Source organism: Somniosus microcephalus, chromosome 9 (genome assembly GCF_052327205.1).
Source record: "Somniosus microcephalus isolate GS21.2 chromosome 9, FLI_Smic_1.0, whole genome shotgun sequence".
NCBI classification, from domain to species: Eukaryota; Metazoa; Chordata; class Chondrichthyes; order Squaliformes; family Somniosidae; genus Somniosus; species Somniosus microcephalus.
In genome coordinates this window covers 21417700-21441103 of record NC_140995.1, presented here as the reverse complement: position 1 = coordinate 21441103, position 23404 = coordinate 21417700, and the positions used below count along the sequence as shown (strand labels likewise).

The window sequence follows — 23404 nt, the reverse complement described above, 5'->3', positions numbered from 1 at the left end:
TAACCTGTGATGCTCTCAATCTGCAGATCCATAAATGTCTGTCAATGCCAATGGTTGGAATAGAATGATAATGTTGGAGGCAAAGACCCTGTCTCCTGCCCATCTTCAGCCAGGAAGATGAAAAATGTATTTTTTTTTATTTTTAAAAACACTGTTAAACACTGCCCAACAGGGTAAAATTGCAATTTTTAGTTCAACAGTTCACTTCTGCTGTAAAGTGATTTGCTCAGATCTATAAAATATAGCAACATGAGGCTTACATTATGCATATCATGATTTAAATCGAATAGACACCTAGATGGAAAAAAGGGGGGAATTTGCTATTCCAGATACTGTTACTTTCCTAAGATTTTACTTGAAAAGGGTACTTAACTCATTACAGACATTAGAAATATAATTAGCATGCAATAGCATTTGTCAAATTCTTCTGGGCTTCAAATCTCTATTTAATTGAAAATATTTTCAGTTACTTTAGCGTATAAAATATGATCTATGTTTTACATTCCACCAGTGTGAAAAGAGTATTATTATAGGGCGCGACTATAGTAATTCCTGGAAGCACATTACTGTAAGGGTAATTGTTAATCCTTGGGTCACAAAACTCTGCAAAGATCAGATTGTTAAAATACAGCTTCCAGGTCTTCCAGAATTTGTATTTATATGGCACCTTTCACGACCTCAGGATGTCCCAAAGCGCTTTACAGCCAATGAAGTACTTGTTGTTTGAAGAGCAGTCACTGTTGTAATGTAGAAATCACGGCAGTCAATTTGCAGAATGCCAGGTCCCACAATCAGCATGAGATATTGGTTGAGGGATAAATATTGAACAGGACACCACGGAGAACTCCCATGCTCTTCGAATAGTGCCATGGGATCTTTTACGTCCACCTGAGGGGGCAGACGGGGCCTTGATTTAACGTCTTATCTGAAATACAGCACCTCCGACAGTGCAGCACTCCCTCAGCACTGCACTGGAGTGTCAGCCTAGATTTTCTTCTCAAATCTCTGGTCTCTGGAGTGGGACTTGAAACCACAACCTTCTGACCCAGAGAGAAGAATGCTACCACTGACCCACAGCTAACACCTTAGGGGACAAGTTCTGCTTAGAGGAACAGTTTTAAGTCCATTAGAAAAGAAAACTGATTCTATGAAAAGCCAAAATTATAACAAATCTTTAATATCTAATTTTCAGTATTATTGTACAATGTAAAATCCATTATTAGGGGAAATCACATGGATAAGATTCTATTTATGTTTTCAAAAGCACAAACCAGTCAACTGATGTATAGCATCAGGGAAGGGCTGAAAATGAGAAAAGGTCATGAGGAATCACCCCCCCCAAAAAACTGGATAAAAAACATGGGAATCCCTGAAAATATCCAAAGTACTGTACAGAAAAACATAAAAAAGCGTATAAACCAGCAGAGCCACGGGTGCCAACAGAAAACATGTTTTACAGTTCATTTTGTGAAGATACTGGTGTTAGTTTTAAAATGAGAATTGTACACGATTTATAAATGCTTTGGAGTTTTTAAAAACAGTGCAAATTGGGCTTGTTTATAGGGTTAAGCTGTCAATCATAAGGATAAATGCTTCTCCAATGCTTATTCATTTAAACAAATTCAGTGTCTGAAACTTGATTAAAACTGAATGCTCTTTATCTTACAGGGGTGACAAGTCTGGTATAAACACAGCCAGGAACAGTTTCCAGGTCACCTAATAACAAAAGGAAAGAATGAAGATAAGTTCCTTTACCAAGTTTGGTGAAAGCCAAATGAAAACATTAAGCTGTTAAGGTGAGAAGTCAGTTTTCAAATACTAGAATGTTTACAAGTTCACAGTACAGCGTTCGGCTGTTCCTAGCAGGCCCATTTCTAAAAGAAATTCAAAGGATGACAAGAGCAAAATCTGATGTGCACTTTAAAATATTATTTATGGTAAAATCAGAATCTCAGGTAAGTGAATGTAACATAGAGCTTCAAGTGTACCATTTTTAGTTGTTGCAGGTAACGTGTTTGATGACAGTCAAAACTCTGAAGTTAGTTTAAAATCTGACACATTTCATTTACTGAAGTAACAAGGCAGTGCTCAAATAAACAGCAACCTAACGTGCACCCACTTGCTTCTGCAGAGAGAGAGAGAGAGAGAGAGAGAGAGAGAGAGAGAGAGAGCGCGAGCGAGCTTAAAACTGAAATCACTCTTTTACAAATCAGTGATACTAAATTGGACACTCGGTAAGTATAGAGATTACAGAAATTGAGGCTTGGATCATCTTTTGTAGCTCTAGAATCAGAAGCATGAAATTTGGACATCAGTTATAACCGGATCATTTTTAAATTAGTTACAACGTAAGAATTATGTTTAATCATACTGCATCAGCATTTTTGTTTTTGGGGAGGGGGGGGGGGGAAGGCAAATTGTTTATTAAACAATTTGATTTCATTTTAACAGAAAAAACACCTACATCTCTACCTGTTGTGGATGCAATATTTATGTAAACCAGTTTTTAAAAATAAAAGCAACCTACCTCAATTCCAATCTCAAAACCGCCACCAAGCCCAGCAATGCCTATTGCCGAGGGAGCAGACCATCCTGTATGGAACAAATACAAATTCAAACATTTTAACCATGAATAAGACAAAAGAATGACGGTTTGAGCAAAAACAAAATATTTTCTTTTATTCATTTTTAATCCTGAAGCAGCTTGCCTGAGCCAGGTTCCAAGTTCACAGCTGAAAGGGGTTTTTGCAGCAGCCAGATCAGTGCTCAAACTCTGCATGAGCGACTCTTTCCTTTAGTGGTGAAACCTTGTATCAACGACAAGAAAAGGTCCATATCGACCAACAGCAGTGAAATCATTTCGCTGCCTGTATAGATTGCGAGCAGGAGCACTTCAGATGCTCAGGTGCACAGGCCTTTGGTCACCTGTGCCTTTGACTGCATGCCAGTTGACGTTTGGGAATCCCTGGCCCAAGACCGCACAAAGTGGAGGAGAAGCATCCGGGAAGGCGCCGAACACCTCGACACCTCGAGTCTCTTTGCCGGGAGCAAGCAGAAGCCAAGCGCAGGCAGCGCAAGGAGCGCACGACAACCCAAGCACCCCACCCACCCGCCCCTTCAACCACCATCTGCCCCACCTGTGACAGAGACTGTAGGTCCCGCATTGGACTCATCAGTCACCTGAGAACTCATTTTTAATGTGGAAGCAAGTCATCCTCGGTTCCGAGGGACTGCCTAAGAAGTTGTTGACGTTTATATTGGACGCTGAGGTGGCACTGCTATTTGACGGCGGGGGAAAATTATGGTCATTATCTTTTGCTCAATCAGGGGACTGGACTCTGGGAGGGAGGAGGTATTTAAAAAAATAAAATAATAATTAATAATTTTTTTTTAAAGATGCTTTGCACATGCACAAATGTATTTGAAGTCAGATGTGAAAAAAATGAAGTGACTCCACGCAAAAGTGTCCCGAAACTAGGCAATAAATAATTCAGTACTGGACAGGCAACTTCTCCACCGATAACTAACAAATCTGCTGTGTGCATTGATCGCAGATAGCAGTAATGCTATTGCATTTATACTGCTGCTGCATAGAAGGCAAACCTTAACATCAAAGAAGTAGGCCATTGTTAGAACTACCAGCCTATACCAACATTAGAAAGTGATATTAAAAGAATGTTCCACGCTACAATGTTCTGTCTCTTAGCCACAACACCCAGCAAATCACACTGTCCATTACGGTGGGATAGATGAGGTTTGTTGGACCAGAAAATAAGCAAAGAATTGTCACATTTCCATGCCCGACATTAGAAACACAGCAAAGTTACTTTAAGTTTTGTTCTAAATGATTAGGAGCAGGAATGTACTTTTCAAATGGATATTATAGGACAACATTGTAATCCTTTTCGTCATATAATTTTCCTTAATTAAAAAAAAATTAAAATGAGTTTCAAAGGTCGACCAAAATAATATTACACAGGTATATGTATTTTTTTTTAAAGATCAAGTATTGAATACCCTTACTTCCATCTGGCAGGCGGGCCAACACAATTCCACTGCCTCCACGTGCAGTTACTAAAAATCCAGCTTTAATCACCGAGAGGATTGCAAGTCCTTGTGCTTTAGCTATCACATGAGCTTTAAAATGAACAGAAAATAAAATGTGAATTGATAAGAAATGTCACGTCAGTCCATAAATTGAGAAAACTGTGATCAATCGACGTCTTATATAATTAGAAAACGGATCCTGTAAGCATTCCCACCCCTTCAGAGTTAGGGGCAACAGCTGAACAAGTAACTGCGAAAAAGTTCTGTTGGCCTGAAAGTTCACCATTTCATAGATAATTCCCACTTCATTAATGACATTTAAAATATTTATTATGTGCAAATCAACTATTTCAGTTTTGCAAACTTTGTGATGCAGAACAAAAATTATGAACTTTTTTTTTTCTGGATTTCTTGAAAATACTCATCACAACCTGAATCTTCCTCTCAAAACCCATCCATTTTCAACAGTGCAGGAAAATCCAGCCTCACCTCTCAACTGTTCCCCATAAGAACCAAGTGTTTAAAATTTCCTGAAGGAGACAAAGAAACACAGGTAATGCTTCCAAGAAGCCACAACTGTGAACTGCCTCCAGTTAATAAGAGAAATCTAATGCTGTACCAAAAAGGTTAAATCCAATTCTACTCAGAACCATCTTCACAAATTCCCGCTGTTAAATATCTTTTCAAGAGTTGAAATACCAAGAATGGATGGACTGTCTACTCCTACACACTTGTATGCCCTATAACTAGCTGGGGGGGCCCGGTGTTGCCAGGGCAGTTTAGAGGGCCGCGCGGTTGACGGCCGGCCGCTGCCGCTCCCCCGCTCTGTGTCTCGGGCCGCGCGGTTGACGGCTGCCCGCTGCCGCTCCCCCGCTCTGTGTCTCAGGCCGAGCGGTTGTGAGGCCCGGCCCGAGTGACCCAACTCACCTCCCGCTCCGGTGGGCCGACGCAGCTGCCCCGCTCGCTGTTGAGGAAAAGCAGGGGAAAAAATGGCGGCAAAGTTTTGGGAGGCTGCAGGATTAGGTCCCGCCCGTGACGCACCAATTGGTCAACCATCAGGTCACTGAACTGTAGGATTGGTCAACCATCACGTCACTCAACGCTAATGGGCGGTAGGATTGGTCAACCGCTAATGAGCGGATTTTTGAACGTTTTTTGTATACTGCCCGAACAATTTTTGTCTGACCAAAAAGTAAATACGGCTATGACACTCCCCTGATCATCAGCTTTCTTTTGATAACATATATGTAGGTACGCTCTATAACTTGTGTGTATAGCAGACAGACACAGACAGAGACAGACAAACCAACTGCTTTATATATATAGATTATTAGAACAGAGATTAATTACATAAAGAAAAATATTAATAGACTTGTCAATTATTCCATCTGACCGAGTGGCATGATTATACATTATTCGATGAATGGCTCTCCGATATTCAAAACAATTTAGTGTCAGGTTACTGTAAATACAACATAAAACATGTTCAGTCCATACCCTTTGTTACCATAACATAAAAGGTTATGCAAGTATAAATCTATATATTTTCACAGTTAGTAAATGTAGAAAGTATATTCTGAAGCACTCTTTTTCAACCTACACTTGATATAGAGTAACCAAACTCCCAGAATTTGCTGGAGAGGGGAATCCGTGGCATGCCCAGTTAGCTAGACATTTTCCCTTCCGCATTCAGCTCAAAAATGTTGGTGCTGCAAATTGCTGGAAGTGTGATCTGATAACTGTACGGTGAGGGCAACGGTGCATCTGGGACCTTGGTGAACGATGGGATCAATAGCGTCTCTCCTTAACTAATGAGATTCAAGGATTGAGAAAGAAACAGAGGAATGATCGAAACAGAAATAGGGTGAATAAATACAGCGTGTTTAATTGGCAATTAATGTGCAAATGCAGCAACTTTATGAAACTCACGGGGAGGTTGACTGTGAGCTGACATTTTCGCGAAGCTAATGGCAGAGCGGCACAAATTGACCAGCAACTTGTGGCGATTTGCAATTCATGGGGGATCTCCTCCTCGCCACAAGTTGCTGGGCAATTTACACATTAATAATGGCAAGCACCATTAAACTTGCCATTAGTTTGGCAGCAAATTCTGGGCCAATACAATCAATTGCTAATTTAGTCGTTATTGGTTGTGAATATGCTGTGAACAAACATGATTTCTGATCTATTTTTGCTGAACTAACAACAATAGCCAGACTTATAAAGTAACTCATTGACTGTGACACAGTTTGGGAATGTCAAATATGCTATATAAATAAATGAAAGTTCTTTATTTGCTATTGCAAATACAAAACAAATTTGAATTCTCCAATAATTTTTCCGACCAAGTTATCCACTATTATAGGAAAAATAGAAAAGTAAGAGTATTTTTTTTAAATGGAGAGAGACTGGGAAATGTTGGTGTTCAGAGGGACCTGGGTGTCCTTGTACATGAATCACCGAGAGACAGCTGCCATGTGGGAGAGAGAAAAATGTATCGTGTAATGTAGAGCTCCCTCGAGCTATCCAGGCAATGAAAATGGAACTTCAGAGTACCAATGATCTGTTCAACAATGATGTGTGTAGCATACAACTGAACCTGCTGTCACCATCTGTCCTCTGACGATGGAGTGGTATTATCAGCCATGGTTGAGGTGGGTAGCCTTGGTCTCTAATCAATTATCCTGACACATTGCTCTGATGAAACAATGCAGGTGTCTTTGATTGTCGCAGAACAAAAGAATCATGGTTTCAGGGTAGCTTGCACTCACATACAGAAATGATGACTCAGAAGTTGCACATTCACACGTTAGCAAACAGAATAAGCATCACTCACAAGCTGCATAGTCACAGAATGAAAACCTTTCCTATTGATGAAATTCAGGGCATGTACAGTTGACGCCTTTAATACCACATAGGTGACATTTCATGAATGAATAAAAAAATGTAACACTTGAGTTGGCGGAATCCGGCTACGTGATAATATTTGAGTTCTCAATGTCGCTGCTTTGGTGGGTCCATGAAGGAGGATCTGAAATCTGAAGCCCACTGCAGCAGGGCATCCGTCATCTGTTTAATGCAGTGGTGCACTGCTGATTGACTAATGGGATCTAAGCAATTGAAGTCACCCAAGACTGCCTGAAAACATCAAAGGGCATAAAAATTCAGCCACTGACGAGGCTGTGCTCCTGATAGAAAGAGGCGGCAGACTTGGTGCCAACAGCTGGCATAACTCACTGCATTCGGAGGAAATCGACGTCTTCTTGCACACTGTCTGTGGGGAAAATCCATATATGACCTCCCTGGTATGTACACTCTCTGGCGTGGGTATCTACAGGTCAGGTGTTGCCTCAATACATGCTGCTGGGCTATCCTGGCTTCCCACTTCCCCTCTTCCAGGTCCTCATCAACCTCTTCCTCAAAACATAGGAAGAATAGAATTCGAAGAGGGAAATCCATTACTTCCCTAAAATTAACTTCACTTTTTAATCTTTTGTGCAAATCTAGCAACTTCCTTTAATGCCTTTGTTTCCAGAGTCACTGATATGGATAGATGCTTCCAGGCTTTAAAGCACTACAGGATTGCTGATAAAGGTCAGCAATGGCTTCCACGGGGCTTTCCCACCTCTGGGATTCTGTACTGGTCCCAACACAGCCACCTGTGTAGCGACAGTGTTTCCCCCGAGGGTGGGAACTGGACGGAAACTGACAGAAATCCTGGGGAGAAGGCAGTCATGTCCCCCACCTTCATTTACATGCGGCAAGGCAGGCGGCTCTGACAGAGTCAGGGTAAGCGGAGGAAAATTCCAACAGTATTTTTTTGGGGGTAAGTTTTAAGAGGAAGACCACTCCACCCCATTTTCTTTCTCATACTGCTTCTACACTGCCCAAAGTTGAGTGGGCTTGTGAGGAAAATCAAGGCCCTAGTGTTAATATTGTTTATATAAATGCAAGAATGCCTGCTTTAAAATCAGAGACAACAATATACTGACAAAAGTGTCCAAATCTGAACAACATCTGGTAGCGAGGCAGGAAATTCCCTAAAATAGGCCACACAGGGCAAGGAACTCTCAATAGTAAAGTGTTCCAAGATGGCTTACATCCCCTCCCCAAAATGAAGGATAAATGTATTTTTATACACTAAATACAACGACATACATATAGTAATTGAAAAAATATTTTAAATACCTAGTTTGTAGACTGAAAATAGAGATGAGTAAAGACAATGAGAAAATAGAAGGAAAGTTGAAAGTCTAGGAAGATGGTTAAGAGTGTAAGATTCTGAAAAGTGTAATAAAACCGCTGCTACCGTGTGGAGATCGAAATTGCGAACGAATTGTAAGATGATAACGGACGGATTTAAAATGTAAGAAATCAGCATGTGTTCTTTGTTTGTGAAGACACAAAATGGTGGTCAGTGTGTCTTCTTTGGTTGAGAGGCCACATGGACAAGAAGGGGAGAACATACACCTCACAGGAACAGGAATGTGTCATGAGGATGGAACTCCAATTAGGGAAGGTTTGGAGTGGGACAGACCTATCCAAGGGCGGCAGAGAGTAATTTATGATCAACGAGACCTTATAACCCAGTGGCGGGAGTTTTCAGAGGTAAGGAGAAGAACAGAGAAGACAAAGCAGGAGGAAGATTGAAGTGAGGAAGCTGGCCAGTTCATGTTTCGACTCAGTTTCCTTTGACCGATCACCCAGAAATGGAGGAGTATGTATGAGAATTGGACATGGGCTTAGATAAAGTTAAAGAGGGTACTTTTATGTACATTTGAATCATTAAAGGGGCATGTTTATATACTTTGAATTGATAAATTGCAGACATATTTATTGCCAGGAGTTCTTTGAATTTATTGCCAAAGGTGCTTTTATGTACACTTGAATTTTGAATTATAGCCTGATTAAAAGACCAATTTTATTGATCACATCCTTGTCTGTCATTGTTAAGCTAATTTGTAATTCTCGAGGTCCGAACAGTAGTAAGAGAAAGTGCTACAAGAGATCAAGCAAGGAATAGAAATATAGGTGGAAAGCTGCATCATTAAAAGTCACTTATGAAAACAGAAAAAAAAATGGAAGACATTGAGGAAAGAAAAACAGGAAAATATATAACAGTTGTAACAGGAATATAGAATGCAATTTTTTAACCCAAGGATTATGAAGAGTGACAATACAACACAAGAAATCAGTGCAGCAGTTTTTATTAAATGGAATATTGGCAGGGCATGAGCTAATCAGTAATAATCAGCATGGATTTGTAAAGGCAGGTTGTACTTGACTAATTCAATTGAATTTTTTGAGGAAATCAGTGTATCGATAAATAGAATGCATGGCTGTTTATTTATGGATTTTAAGGCAGCGTTTGAGAAGATGCCATGTAAGAGACACTACAAAAATTAATACATATTACAGGAAATGTGGCTACATGGTGTCATGTATTGATTGAGAGTTTGACACCAGTCAATACGGTAATGTAATGTGCGAGTTTGACACCAGTTAATACGGTAATGTAATGTGCATTGCATTATGGGAATTACCCGGGAAAACGGCAGTCGGCCATTTTACACAATAAAGAGAACATCGTAGTTATAAGCCGGTCTGCCTGATTCTATGCTTTAATGCGTTCATACAACACATGGATAATGAGATGGCTCGGCAATAGAAAGTAAAGAGCAGGGGTAATACTTGCTTAAAAACCTGTTCCATCTCCAGCTTTTTCCACTTCATTGACCTGAAACGTTAACTCTGTTTCTCTCTCCACAGATGCTGCCTGACCTGATGAGTACTTCCAGCATTTTCTGTTTTTATTTCAGATTTCCAGCATCCGCAGTATTTTGCTTTTGTGTAGGGGTAAATGGATGTTGTTTGGATTGATGAGATGTGGGTAGAGTTCTTCCCAGGGATATGTGCTGGGTGGGACCTCTTTTGTTTTTCATTTATATGAGTGATTTGTACAGAGGCACAAGAGGAATTTATCAAAGCTTACCGATATCAAACTGGAGGGGTAAGGTAAACTATGAGGAAGAATGCAGGAGGACATAGGTTAGTGAGATGAGCAGATAAGTGACAAATGTAGTTCAATGCAGAGAAATGTGAAGTAGTATATTTTGCAGGGAATAAAAAACAATGAAAGGAAATGTACCCAAAATGATAATAGTCTTAATGGAGAAACAGAGCGATCTAGGGATTTAGATACATAGATCTTTAAAAAGTCCAGCAAGTGTAGGTAGTAAAGGCCATATAAAATACAAATTTATGTTTTTTCTAATATGCCTGGGGCATTGAATACAAGGGCAAGGAAACAATGTTGAATTTGTACAAGACATTGGGAAGGCTACTGTTGAGAGCACTGAACATAGTTGTAGGCAGGCCATTATACAAAAGATATTAGAGCCATGGAAAGGGTTCAATGAAAATTTATTAGAATGAATGATACCAAGAATGAGAAATCACAGTTATGAAGAATAGCTTGAAAAACTGTGGCTTTTTTTCAAATAAAGAAAGCGGAGGTGGGGGGGGGCAATCTAATAGAGGTTTTCAAAGTGATGAATGGTTTTGCAAAGATAAATAATGAAAGATTGATTCCACTGGTTGCAAGATAGTAACAATGGGGCATAGACTACTCGAAGAGTGATGGGGAAAGTTTAAAGGGGTAAATGAGAAGATTTGTTTCCACGCAGATGGTGCTTCGAACATGGAATACTTTACCACAAGTAGCTTCAGCTGCAAAGATTGTAACATCAGTCAAAACAGAATTGAATAAGTGATTGAAAATGAATAGGAAAAGGATACAGGAAAAAGCTCGGGAAATAGGATTTAAGAAGATAGATCCAGGATTAAAGTAGATATTTCTAACTTCACACTCTAAAGCAAGGCTAATAAGATAAACCCTTGGCATTTAAGATAGGCACTGCTAACTATTTCTTGTTATTTTCCTATTTGCAAGCAGTATCAGCACTGGCACAATGAAAGGTCCTGAAATTATGTTATGAGGAAATGCTTAAGAAACTTCGAGATACATGTGAATCGTTGCTATCACTTACTAACTCCAGTGTTGACAGGAGAAGATGAAGAGCTGCATATACCTGGATAAAACTGGGTTGAAGTCACAGGAATTCCTGGAGCTGGTTTTAAATTTCACAGTAAATAAATTCAAGGCGCCTATCTCCCCATCAACTTGCAAAACACTTCCTCAAAAATAATACACCAGGATATGAAATTTACTGCTGGTGTTCTACCGGTGACATCGCCATGGTTCCAGTCACACAGATCATCTGTCAACAGATGTCTCCTTATAACCTTCAGTCCCATTTCCCTCCATTCTTTCCCCCGTTCACCCTCTCCAAAGGGGAGAATTCATATAAGGGGACAGTTCTATGGATGCCAACAGCACTCCAATACCTGGCTCCAGTAAGGTTTTTTCAATTTCTGTGACCATTCCCCTCTCAAACAAGTATACCGCTTTGGATACTGTTGGGGGGGAGGACTCACCAGGGGAAGGCAGCAGCAGCCAGCTTCCTGGCACTGGGGGTGCTCCTGCTGCCCAGGAAGGGAGGAAAAAGAGTGGGAGAGCAATAGTGGTAGGGGATTCTATAGTAAGGGGAACAGATAGGCGTTTCTGTGGCCGTAGACGTGAATCCAGGATGGTTTGTTGCCTCCCTGGTGCCAGGGTCAAGGATGTCACTGAGCGGCTGCAGGGCATTCTGGAGGGGGAGGGTGAACAGCCAGAGGTCGTGGTCCACATTGGTACCAACGGCATAGGTAAAAAGAGGGATGAGGTCCTGCAGCAAGAATTTAGGGAGCTAGGGGCAAGATTAAGGAGCAGGACCTCAAAGGTTGTAATCTCTGGATTACTCCCGGTGCCACGTGCTAGTGAGTATAGGAATGGGAGGATAGAACAGATGAATGCGTGGCTAAAGGGATGGTGCAGGAGGGAGGGCTTTAGTTTCCTGGATCACTGGGTCTGCTTCTGGGACAGGTGGGGCTTGTACTGTGGTGTATGTGCCTTTAAGAGCCCCAGGTGTAAGTAATGCCGGTAATTGCCACTTGGGCTATATAAGCCTGTGTATCGTGTATATCCTTTAGAACCCCCCCCCAGACTTGCTTAGTAAATACCTATGAACCAATTCCTGTCTTCAGTGTCTTTATCTACACACGGACACTACATGTACAAGTCGGACGGTTTACACCTGAACCAGAGGGGAACCAATATCCTTGCGGGGAGGTTTGCTAGCACTGCTGGGGGGGGGTTTAAACTAACTCGGCAGGGGGATGGGATACAGAGTGGAGCTATAGTAGGGTGTGATGTACAGCCAAATACGGAGGAAAAAACAAGTCAGCAGGGAAGGCAGAGCAAAGATGTGAAGGCAAAAGGGAATATGGCAGGGCTGGAAGGCATTTATTTTAATGCAAGGAGTCTTGCAAATAAGGTGGATGAACTGAAGTTGTTGTTGAACACATGGGAGTACGATATTGTTGCTATCACGGAGACATGGTTGAGGGAGGGTCAGGACTGGCAGCTGAATATTCCGGGGTATAGAATCTTCAGGCGAGACAGAAGGGGGTGTAAAAGGGGAGGGGGTGTTGCAATATTAATTAAGGAGTCAATTACTGCTGTAAGGAGGGATGATATATTAGCGGGTTCCTCTAATGAGGCCATATGGGTAGAACTTAAAAACAAAGGGGTCAAGCACTTTGCTGGGAGTGTACTATAGGCCCCCAAACAGTCAGGGGGAGATAGAGGAACAGATATGTAGGCAAATCTCAGAAAAGTGTGAAAATAATAGGGTAATAATAGTGGGGGATTTCAACTTCCCCAATATAAATTGGGATAGTCAGAGTGTGAAAGGCTTAGAGGGTGCAGAATTCTTAAAGTGCATCCAGGAGAGCTTTTTGAGCCAACATGTAGAAAGTCCTACAAGAGAGGGGGTGGTACTGGACCTAATTCTAGGGAATGTAGCCGGGCAGGTGGTGGAAGTGTCTGTAGGAGAGCATTTTGGCGATAGTGACCATAATTCGGTGAGATTTAAGGTGGTCATGGAAAAAGACAAAGACGGCCCGGAAATAAGGGTTCTAAATTGGGGGAAGGCCGATTTTAATAAGATAAGGCAGGATCTGGCCAAAGTGGACTGGGAGCAGCTATTTATAGGAAAATCCACATCAAAACAGTGGGAGGCTTTCAGAAGGGAAATAGAGAGAGTACAACACCAACATGTTCCTGTAAAGGTCAAGGGTGGGACCAACAAGCAAAGGGAACCTTGGATGACAAGGGATATACAAAAATGCATTAGGAAAAAAAAGGGGGCTTTTGGCAGTTACAAAAGACAAAAGACGGAGGAAGCCCTAGAGGAGTATAAAAGGTGCAGGGGCATACTTAAAAAGGAAATTAGGAGGGCGAGGAGGGGCCATGAAATAACACTGGCGAGCAGAATAAAGGAAAATCCTAAGATGTTTTATAAGTATATTAAGGGCAAGAGGATAACCAGGGAAAGGGTAGGGCCCATTAGGGACCAAAGTGGCAAGCTGTGTGTAGAGCCAGATGAAGTAGGTGGGGTTTTAAATGAATTTTTTGCCTCTGTGTTCACTATGGAGAAAGACAATGTAGACATAGAAGTCGGGCAAGGGGACTGTGACATACTTGAACATATTAGCATCGAGAGGGAGGAGGTACTAGCGGTTTTAGCAGGCCAAAAAGTGGATAAATCCCCAGGCCCGGACGAGATGTATCCCAGGCTGTTGTGTGAGGCAAAGGAGGAGATTGCAGGGGCTCTGACACAAATTTTCAGAACCTCTCTGGCCACAGGGGATGTACCAGAGGACTGGAGAACAGCTAACATAGTACCATTATTCAAGAAGGGTAGCAGGGATAAACCAGGGAATTACAGGCCAGTGAGCCTAACATCTGTGGTAGGGAAATTATTGGAAAAGATTCTGAGGGACAAAATTAGTCTCCACTTGGAGAGGCAAGGATTAATCGGGGATAGTCAGCATGGCTTTGTCAAGGGTAAATCATGTCTGACCAATCTGATTGAATTTTTCGAGGGGGTGACTAGGTGTGTGGATGAGGGAAATGCTGTGGATGTGGTTTACATGGACTTCAGTAAAGCTTTTGACACAGTCCCGCATAGGAGACTGGTCAAGAAGGTAAGAGCCCATGGGATCCAAGGGGCCTTGGCGCGTTGGATCCTAAACTGGCTGAGTGGCAGGAGGCAGAGGGTGATGGTCGAAGGTTGCTTTTGTGACTGGAAGCCTGTGTCCAGTGGGGTACCTCAGGGATCGGTGCTGGGTCCCTTGTTGTTTGTGATCTACATTAATGATTTGGATGAGAATGTAAAGGGTATGATCAGTAAGTTCGCGGATGACACGAAAATTGGTGGGGTGGTAAATTGCGAGGAGGAAAGCCTCAGGCTACAGGATGATATTAACGGGTCGGTCAGATGGGCGGAAAAGTGGCAAATGGAATTTAACCCTGAAAAGTGCGAGGTGATGCATTTTGGACGGACAAATAAGGCAAGGGAATACACAATGAGTGGTAGGACCCTAGGAAGTACAGAGGGTCAGAGGGACCTTGGTGTACATGTACATAGATCCCTGAAGGCAGCGGAACAGGTAGATAAGGTGGTTAAAAAGGCATATGGGATACTTGCCTTCATTAGCAGAGGCATAGAATATAAGAGCAGGGAGGTTATGATGGAGCTGTACAAAACGCTGGTGAGGCCACAGCTGGAGTACTGTGTGCAGTTCTGGTCGCCTCACTATAGGAAGGATGTGATTGCTTTGGAGAGGGTGCAGAGAAGATTCACCAGGATGTTACCTGGGATGGAGCGCCTCAGCTATGAAGAAAGACTAAACAGGCTGGGGTTGTTTTCCTTGGAGCAAAGGAGGCTGAGGGGGGACCTGATTGAGGTGTACAAAATGATAAGGGGCATAGATAGGGTAGATAAAGAGGAACTTTTCCCCTTAGTAGGGGGGTCAATAACAAGGGGGCATAGATTCAGGGTAAGGGGCAGGAGATTTAGAGGGGATTTGAGGAGGAACTTTTTCACCCAGAGGGTGGTTGGAAGCTGGAACTCACTGCCTGAAAGGGTGGTAGAGGCAGGAACCCTCACAACATTCAAGAAGCATTTGGATGGGCACTTGAAATGCCATTGCATACAAGGCTATGGACCAAATGCTGGAAAATGGGATTAGACTGGACAGGGATTGATGGACGGCGCAGACATGATGGGCCAAAGGGCCTCTTTCTGCGCTGTAAAAACTCTATGACTCTAATTGCTAGACTAGAGAGAGTGAATATTAGCAGTTTATTTGACTGTGAGGCATCACAGCTTATGACTTCATTCTTAACCGAGTTTTCATCCAGGTTTCTTTATAAAAAAAGGTATGAATTAACATAGCGTTAACCATTTTTGATTGATGTCTGTAAATTAAAATTCTTCTAATCTCTAGTCTTGCTTAGATTTGTTAAATCTTGCTTATCATGTTCTCTATTTCTGTGCTTAAAGCCATTTTAGGAACCTGAATCATGCCCCTTCATCATCTTTTTGTCTCCAACAACAGGAGGTTTGGTTCGACAAATCTCTATTCACTCAATTCCAAGAGCTATTCTCAGCACACTTTATGAACTCTTACACTAGCTACAATACTATTATGCAACAGCCATTAGAATTGAAGGATTTTTTTTTTTATTTTTTATAAAAGAGAGAAATAATGAACCTTGTTTCTAAATTTGCAGGTGCCACCAAATTTGGGGGGGTGGAGGGGGGGGGAATAGTCAATACTGAGGAGGACTGCAACAAATTACAAGACGACATTGATAAACTTGAAGAATGGGCATATAAATGAAATTCAACACATAAATGTGAGGTATTACATTTTGGTAAGAAAAATAGGGAGGTCACTTATTACTTGGAAAATAAGAATCTAAATGGGGTAGAAGAGCAATGGGATCTCGGAGCACAAATACACAAATCACTAAAAGTAGTGACACGGGTTAGCAAGGCCATAAAAAAAGCAAACCCAGCACTGGGGTTTATTTCTCGAGGGATTGAATTGAAAAGTAGGGAAGTTATGCTAAACTTGTATCGAAACCTTGGTTAGACCACACTTGGAGTACTGCGTACAATTCTGGTCGCCAAATTATAAAAAGGACAGAGAGGCACTGGAGAGGGTGCAAAAAAGATTTACAAGGATGATATCAGAAAAATGTGAGGGTATACCTATCAAGAAAGGATGAACAGGCTTGGTCCCTTTTCTCTTGAAGAAGAGGGTGACCCAATAGAGGTCTTTAAAATGCTAAAAGGTTTTGATAGAGTGGATACAGAGAGAGTGCTTCCACTTGTAGGGAAGAGCAAAACTACAGGCCATCAATATAAGATAGTGTGGGAGACTACAGTCTCCCGCGTAAAGAAATAGGCAACACAGCGAGCTACAAGAAATAGGTCTTTACTCCAACTCTCACAATACAGTACTGAATTCGTACAGCCCGCGAACCTGTGATGACTCACGGATTGGTCACCTGCTGCAACCTGATTGGTATTCCTTCTCTCAGCAGCAGGCAAGTCTGAACATGCCTTATTCCTCTCAGCTTGCAACTGTCTTGCGGGGGGGAGGGGAATACAGCAGTTAAAAGGGGATTATACAGGTTTATCTACATACACACAGTGTTTCCCCAATGTGGTAACGCCACATACGCCCCCCCCAGAATCCTCGTTAACTGTAAAAGTCAGTCTCTGCGGAGGTTTGACCAAACGGCCGTAGCGGCTGTAGTAGCCATCTGGCGTGTGAGGAGGGCTGTCTGGGAGGTCGGCCGGTTGGTTCGTCGGCTGGTCTGCCGGTGGGCTGGCTGGACGGGCTGCCGGCGAAGGTGGGGCGGCGGCCGGGAAGTAAGGTTCTGGCGTGTCTTGGTCCTCTTGTGGGGCCGCCGCCAACGCGGGAGGTCTGCCCCGCCGTGGGGAAAGAGCCGGACGAAACGGGAAACTGAGGTCCAGGTGCGCCGGTTTGAGGCGGTCTACTGAAATAAGGTCCGGCTTCCCGCCGACGTCAATAAGAAAAGCTTTGTCTCCCGTCTCCAGTACTGAGAAGGGGCCGGTGTATGGTGCCTGCAGCGGGCCTCTGTGCGCGTCCCAGCGCACGAAGACGAACTCCGCATGTCGTAAGTCCCGAGGCACGTAGGACGGCTGCGGGCCATGTTGCGAAGTGGGCACTGGACGGAATTGCTGGGCCGTGTCCTGGTGCAGGGAAAGCGGTCTGGCGGCCGACCACGGCTCCGTTGTCAGGGGGAGGAAGTCGCCTGGTACTCGGAGCGGTTGGCCGTAGACCATCTCGGCCGCGGAGGCGCGGCGGTCCTCTTTGGGCGCGGTGCGCAATCCCAGGAGGACCCAGGGTAGTTTGTCGATCCAGCTGGTGTCGGCCAGGCTGGCGCGGAGGGAGGCTTTCAAGGAACGATGAAAGCGCTCGCAGAGCCCGTTGGCCTGTGGGTGGTAGGCTGTTGTCCTGTGCAACTTGGTGCCGAGGCCGGCGGTGATGGCATTCCACAAGTGGGAGGTGAACTGGGGGCCTCTGTCCGAGGATATGTCGGTCGGTACGCCGAACCGGGCCACCCATGTCGAGACGAATGCTCGCGCGACGTCGGTCGTGGTGGTGGAGGCGAGGGGAACCGCCTCGGGCCATCTGGTGGTGCGGTCGACGATCGTGAGGTGTGTGAAACCGTGCGACGGCAGCAAGGGGCCTGCCAGATCGACATGGACGTGGTCGAAACGCCTCTCGGGCACCGGGAAACACTCCAATGGCGCCTTGGTGTGCTGCTGGACCTTAGCGCGCTGACACGCCACGCATGTGTTGGTCCAGTCTCTCACATCCTTGTGGAGTCCAGGCCAGACGAATTCGGCGGACATGAGTTTCTGAGACTCACGCATCCCTGGATGCGCGAGGCCGTGGATGATGTCGAAAACTCGCTTGCGCCAGGCGGATGGGACGACCGGCCTAGGCAAGGGGACTGAGACGTCGCACAGGAGGGTTGTGCCGGCTGCGTGGAAGTGGATGTCGGCCAGTGAGGCTGGTGGTTGACATCCTGAGGGCCTGGGTCTCCGCGTCGGCGGCCTGGTCTCTCGCCATGCTGGCGTAGTCGACGCTCAGGTGCACTGCGTGGAGCGAGGGTCTTGAGAGGCAGTCGGCCACCAAATTGTCCTTGCCGGCGACGTGGCGGATGTCTGTGGTGAACTCAGAGATGAAGTTGAGTTGGCGCGCGGACCAGGGTTCGGTTACTTTGGCCATGGCGAAAGTGAGCGGCTTGTGGTCCACGAATGCGGTGAACGGCCGGCCTTCCAGGAGGAAACGGAAGTGCCGGATTGCCAGGAACAGGGCCAGGAGCTCTCTGTCGGCTGTAGGCCTGCTCGTTCTTGCGCAGCTGTCGGCTGAAAAATGCCAGTGCCTGCCACGCGCCTTTGACCCATTGTTGCTGGACAGCGCCGACGGCGTAATCCGAGGCGAGGGCGGTCTTGGTGCCCGGGATGGGGTGGGCCAGTAGTGTGGCGTTGGCCAAGGCGCTTTTGGTCTGGTGGAAGACTGTCGCCATCTCGCTGGACCAGGTGAGTTGCTCTTTGCCCGTTTTGCCCCTGGTGGCTTCGTAGAGGGGGCGCATGAGTGAGGCGGCCTTGGGCACGAAACGGTGATAGAAATTGACCATCCCCAAAAATTCCTGCAGCGCCTTGACCGAAGTGGGCTGGGGAAAGTCCACCACCGCCTGCACCTTGGAAGGTAGGGGAATGGCTCCCCTTGGCGAGATTCTGTGGCCGAGAAAGTCAATTTGGGCTGCTCCGAACTGGCATTTGGCCGGGTTGACGATTAGCCCGTGTTGGCTGAGGCGCTGGAAAAAGAGAGCGTAAATGCGCGATGTGCTCGGCCTTGCTGGTGCTGGCCACGAGGATATCGTCCAGATAGACGAACAGGAAGCTCAGGTCCCATAGGACGGAATCCATGAGCCATTGGAAGGCCTGTGCGGCGTTCTTGAGCCCGAAGGGCATGCGCAGGAACTCGAACAGTCCGAAGGGGGTGATGACCGCCGTCTTCTGGACGTCTGCGTGGTGGACAGGGACCTGATGGTAGCCGCGAATCAGGTCGACCTTGGAAAAGACGGACTTTCCTGCTAGGTGCGCCGAGAAGTCTTGGATGTGCGGAATGGGGTATCTATCGGGCGTGGTGGCATCGTTGAGCCGTCTGTAGTCGCCGCAGGGGCGCCAGCCACCGCCCAGCTTGGGCACAATGTGGAGGGGGGATGACCAGGGGCTGTTCGAGCGGCGGATGATGCCCAGTTTCGCCATCGTGGCGAATTCTTCCTTGGCCACCGCCATCTTGGCTGGGTCCAGGCGTCTGGCTCGGGCGAACACTGGTGGTCCCGTAGTGGCGATGTGGTGCTCGACACCATACTTGGCTGCCGTGGCTGAGAAGGTCGGTTGTGAGAGCCTCGGGAAATCTGCGAGTAGGCGGGCGTAGTCGTCATCCGCCGGGGCAGAGCAGGACCCGACGAGGGCCGGGCTGTTGCTCTGCTGGCAGGCCAGTGAAGCGAAAGTTGCTGTGTCGATCAGGCGCCTGTCGCGGACGTCGACCAGGAGTCCGTGGGCGCAAAAAAAATCGGCGCCCAGCAAGGGATGTGCCACCGAGGCCGTCACGAAATCTCACGTAAATCGCTGGCCGTTGAAACAAACCTCGGCCCGTCGCTTTCCAAAAGTAGCGATGGCTGCGCCATTTGCCGCCACGAGGGGTGGGCCGCTGCAGCCTGCCTGGATGTCGAGCTGGGAGGCAGGAATTATGCTGCATTGGGCTCCGGTGTCGCAAAGGAATCTGCGCCCTGAAAGGGAGTCGATTATGTACGGCAGTTTACCTGTGGTGCCGATGGCCATCGTGGCGGCGGGGGTGCGGTCGAGCGGGCCTAGACGGTGGCGCGGGGCTGGCGCGTTAGGCCGGGCGGCCATCTTGGTTTGATCGAAAAAGCAGGGTGCTCTGCAGCGTTGGGCCTTGTGGCCGAAACGCGCATGGTAGTAGCATAGTTCTGCGGCCTGGCGTGGCGGCGCGCGCTCGGTGGTGTCGGGGAGCCTCGCGGCTGCACAGCAGAGTTGGGCGACGGCGAAGACTTTGTCCGCGGCGGCTGCCAGTTGTACGCAGTCCGTGATCGGGGACCCCGCGAGGGCAGTCTGTACCTGCTGAGGAAAAGGGCCCAAAACAAGAAGCACTGCGGTTCAGAGCCCAGGAGCGCAAGCATCCGGCTCATCAACTGGGTCGGGGTAGAGTCGCCGAGGCCTGGTAGTGAAAGAAGCCTGCGGGCCCTCTCCTCCCCGGACAGGTCGTAAGCCTGCAGCAAGCGGCCCTTAATGGTTGAGTACTTGCCGGTCTGTGGTGGGTTCCCCAGCAGGTCGAGAACTTCGGCAGCGGTGGAGCTTGCTAGTGCAGAGACTACGTGGAGGTACCTTTCTTCATCGTCTTGAACCCTGCGAAGGGTGAACTGGGCCTCCATGTGCGCGAACCAAGCCGGTGCTTGGTGTTCCCAGAAGGTGGGGAGCTTCAAGGACACGGCGCCGGTCGACATCGGGCTGCTGCTGGTTGCCGTCGGGTCGTTGCTGGCCTCTGTAGGGCTATGTGAGTCGGGGGCTTCGGCCGCCGACATTCGGGGTCACCAATGTGGGAGACTACAGTCTCCCGCGTAAAGAAATAGGCAACACAGCGAGCTACAAGAAATAGGTCTTTACTCCAACTCTCACAATACAGTACTGAATTCGTACAGCCTGCGAACCTGTGATGACTCACGGATTAGTCACCTGCTGGAACCTGATTGGTTTTCCTTCTCTCAGCAGCAGGCAAGTCTGAACATGCCTTATTCCTCTCAGCTTGCAACTGTCTTGCGGGGGGGGGGGGGGGGGAAGGGGAATACAGCAGTTAAAAGGGGATTATACAGGTTTATCTACATACACACAGTGTTTCCCCAATGTGGCAACGCCACAATAGTCACCAAGAAATCAAATAGGGAGTTCAGAAGAAACTTCTTTACCCAGAGAGAGTGGTGAGAATGTGGAACTCACTACCACAGGGAGTGGTTGAAGCGAATAGTATGGATGGATTTAAGGGGAGGCTAGATAAGCATATGAGGGAGAAGGGAATAGAGGGTTATGCTGATAGAGTTAGATGAGGAGAGACAGGCGGAGGCTCGAGTGGAGCATAAATGCCGGCATGGATTGGTTGGGCCGAATGGCCTGTTTCTGTGCTGTATATCCTATGATGATGTTAATTGCTGAATGAATACAGAAATATTCTAATACAAATATCAACCCAACTTGCAATTAAAGATATACCATTTAACAGCATCTGCAATGCAAGATACAACAACCAGCATCAAGCAACTATTTTACTAACCTGGTATGATTACATCGGGTCCATTTCTTGAAGATATTTCCGTAAATTCCCTCAAAATTTTTGCAGCCTTCTTGGCTTCAGACTTAAGGTTTGATGGAATTGGATTCACTGTAAATAATGCAGTCATGTTACTAACAAAAGCTATTTGCAACATTTAAAAATTCAAATTGTTGCAAAATGTGTAATACTATGACAGTACTTTATGGCTTACATTACTTTTTAAGAAGAATATTTATCCATTAATGTTTTTTGCAATATTATATGCAACCATGACAATTTGTGATAGAAAGGTAGAGATAGAGATAAAAAAAAGACAGAACACTCAACCTGTATTGACGACGAGTGAAACAGATGTTCTGGCTCCACTTAATATGAATATATTCCACGTAATTAATTAAATTCAAAGTGACAGAAGTAAAAATATTGTAAAACCAAAAAACATTTCAAAAGGCTCCTAATTTTTCTGCTTTGGAACATTGACTGTCTCATAACATAATTAAATGTAATTTAATTCGTTATATTGAATTACATATATTGAATTCTATTCATGAATCAGTCAAGCAAAACTTCAATTTCTTTGACTCAGTCGGTCAGTTAGAAATGCACTTAAGGTACGTACAACTATTGCATAACAGAAAAAAATAACTAGATCCCATAGGAAAGTTCTTCTACGCAGTACCGTATGCAACTCCTACATCTTAGCTGCAAAACTCCCAACTGAAATCAACATTTGTTTTAAAATAAATATCAGTAATACAAAAATGTTGAACCATCTGTTGCTGAATTTTTTTTAAGCATAATTTTTTAAATAGACAAATATTTTACATTAAGGACATCAATAGTGTAGAACTGGTTGCTGCAGTGGATTAGATCACTGTGCATCCATTATGGAAGCAGGGTTGAAATTTAGCTCAGACTGATGGGATAAGAGCTTGTTATCTCTCTTGCAGCAAAGTCCTACTTGAAACAAGCATGGACAGTTTTAGCCCAGGGTCCATAAAAAAAGTTTGGCACAAATTGGTCATATCACTCAAGGTACTCACTCAGAAAGGCTTGAAGGATGGTTAACAGGAGAAATAATAACATTTTCATTGATATAAAACAGGATGTTCTGATGTTTTGGGGCGGGGGGGGGGGGGTGGCTGGTGGTTAAAGCACGCTGGTGGAAATAAGTAGTTGTAACCTTACACCATGTCCCTCCCATGCTGTGCCTGACTCTAGCGCACTCAGCATGGATAGCGACCAGCAATAGAGGAGAGTGTTCTATTCTTACCTTAATGAGCATAAACACTTTTGCCAAATTAAGAATGCAAAGTACCCTGCAAAATCCTAAATTATATGTTCTACCCAGAAAGGTAGGACATTTTTTTTGTTTAAAATAAAATGCTTTCTTCTAGGCATCATCTGTTCTGGAAATACTTCATTTTTCACATGACCATCTAGCAAGCAGTTGCAGAATTTTGAGGTTTCAGGTAAGAATGATTTAGAGTAGGAGAAGGTGCAGTGAGTCTTGATTTCAGTAATATCGTTGATCCTTTGTCACCCGTCCCCGTATCTCCTTCATTGGCTCGGTGTCAATTCCCCCCCCCCCCCCAATACACTCCTGTGAAGCACCAGGGGATGTTTTATGATGTTAAATGCGCTATTATAAATTCAAATGTTGTTGATAATATATTTTAAAAATACATACAGTTCTTGTCAATGTTTTCTATTATAAATTCAGTACTTCGAAACTGCCTATGTGGTCTCGTCAAGCTGTGGTTGCACCCACCTGCCAGTTATGATGCTGCAGCGCCTCCACTGGAGGATGGTGTCATTGGCAGATGAAATTTAACACAGTGAAGTGTAAGAGATATATTTTGGTAGGAATAATGGGGGGAGGCGATATGAACTAAATGGTACAATGACAAAGGGGGTGCAGGAACAGAGACCTGGGAATGTCCGTACA

At 45.1% G+C, this 23404-nt stretch overlaps 1 protein-coding gene across 1 annotated transcript in view; it reads right to left on the bottom strand.

Moving 5' to 3' along the window:
* Positions 1-23404, bottom strand: part of sh3yl1 (SH3 and SYLF domain containing 1) — a gene marked incomplete at its 5' end in the record, with an annotated part of 214957 nt that overhangs the window by 154295 nt on the left and 37258 nt on the right. The window contains 3 exons of the mRNA XM_085997171.1: positions 2528-2592; positions 4024-4137; positions 21457-21564. Of these exons, the coding sequence (XP_085853297.1) occupies positions 2528-2592; positions 4024-4137; positions 21457-21564 (287 nt within the window). The remainder of the gene's footprint in view (positions 1-2527; positions 2593-4023; positions 4138-21456; positions 21565-23404) is intronic.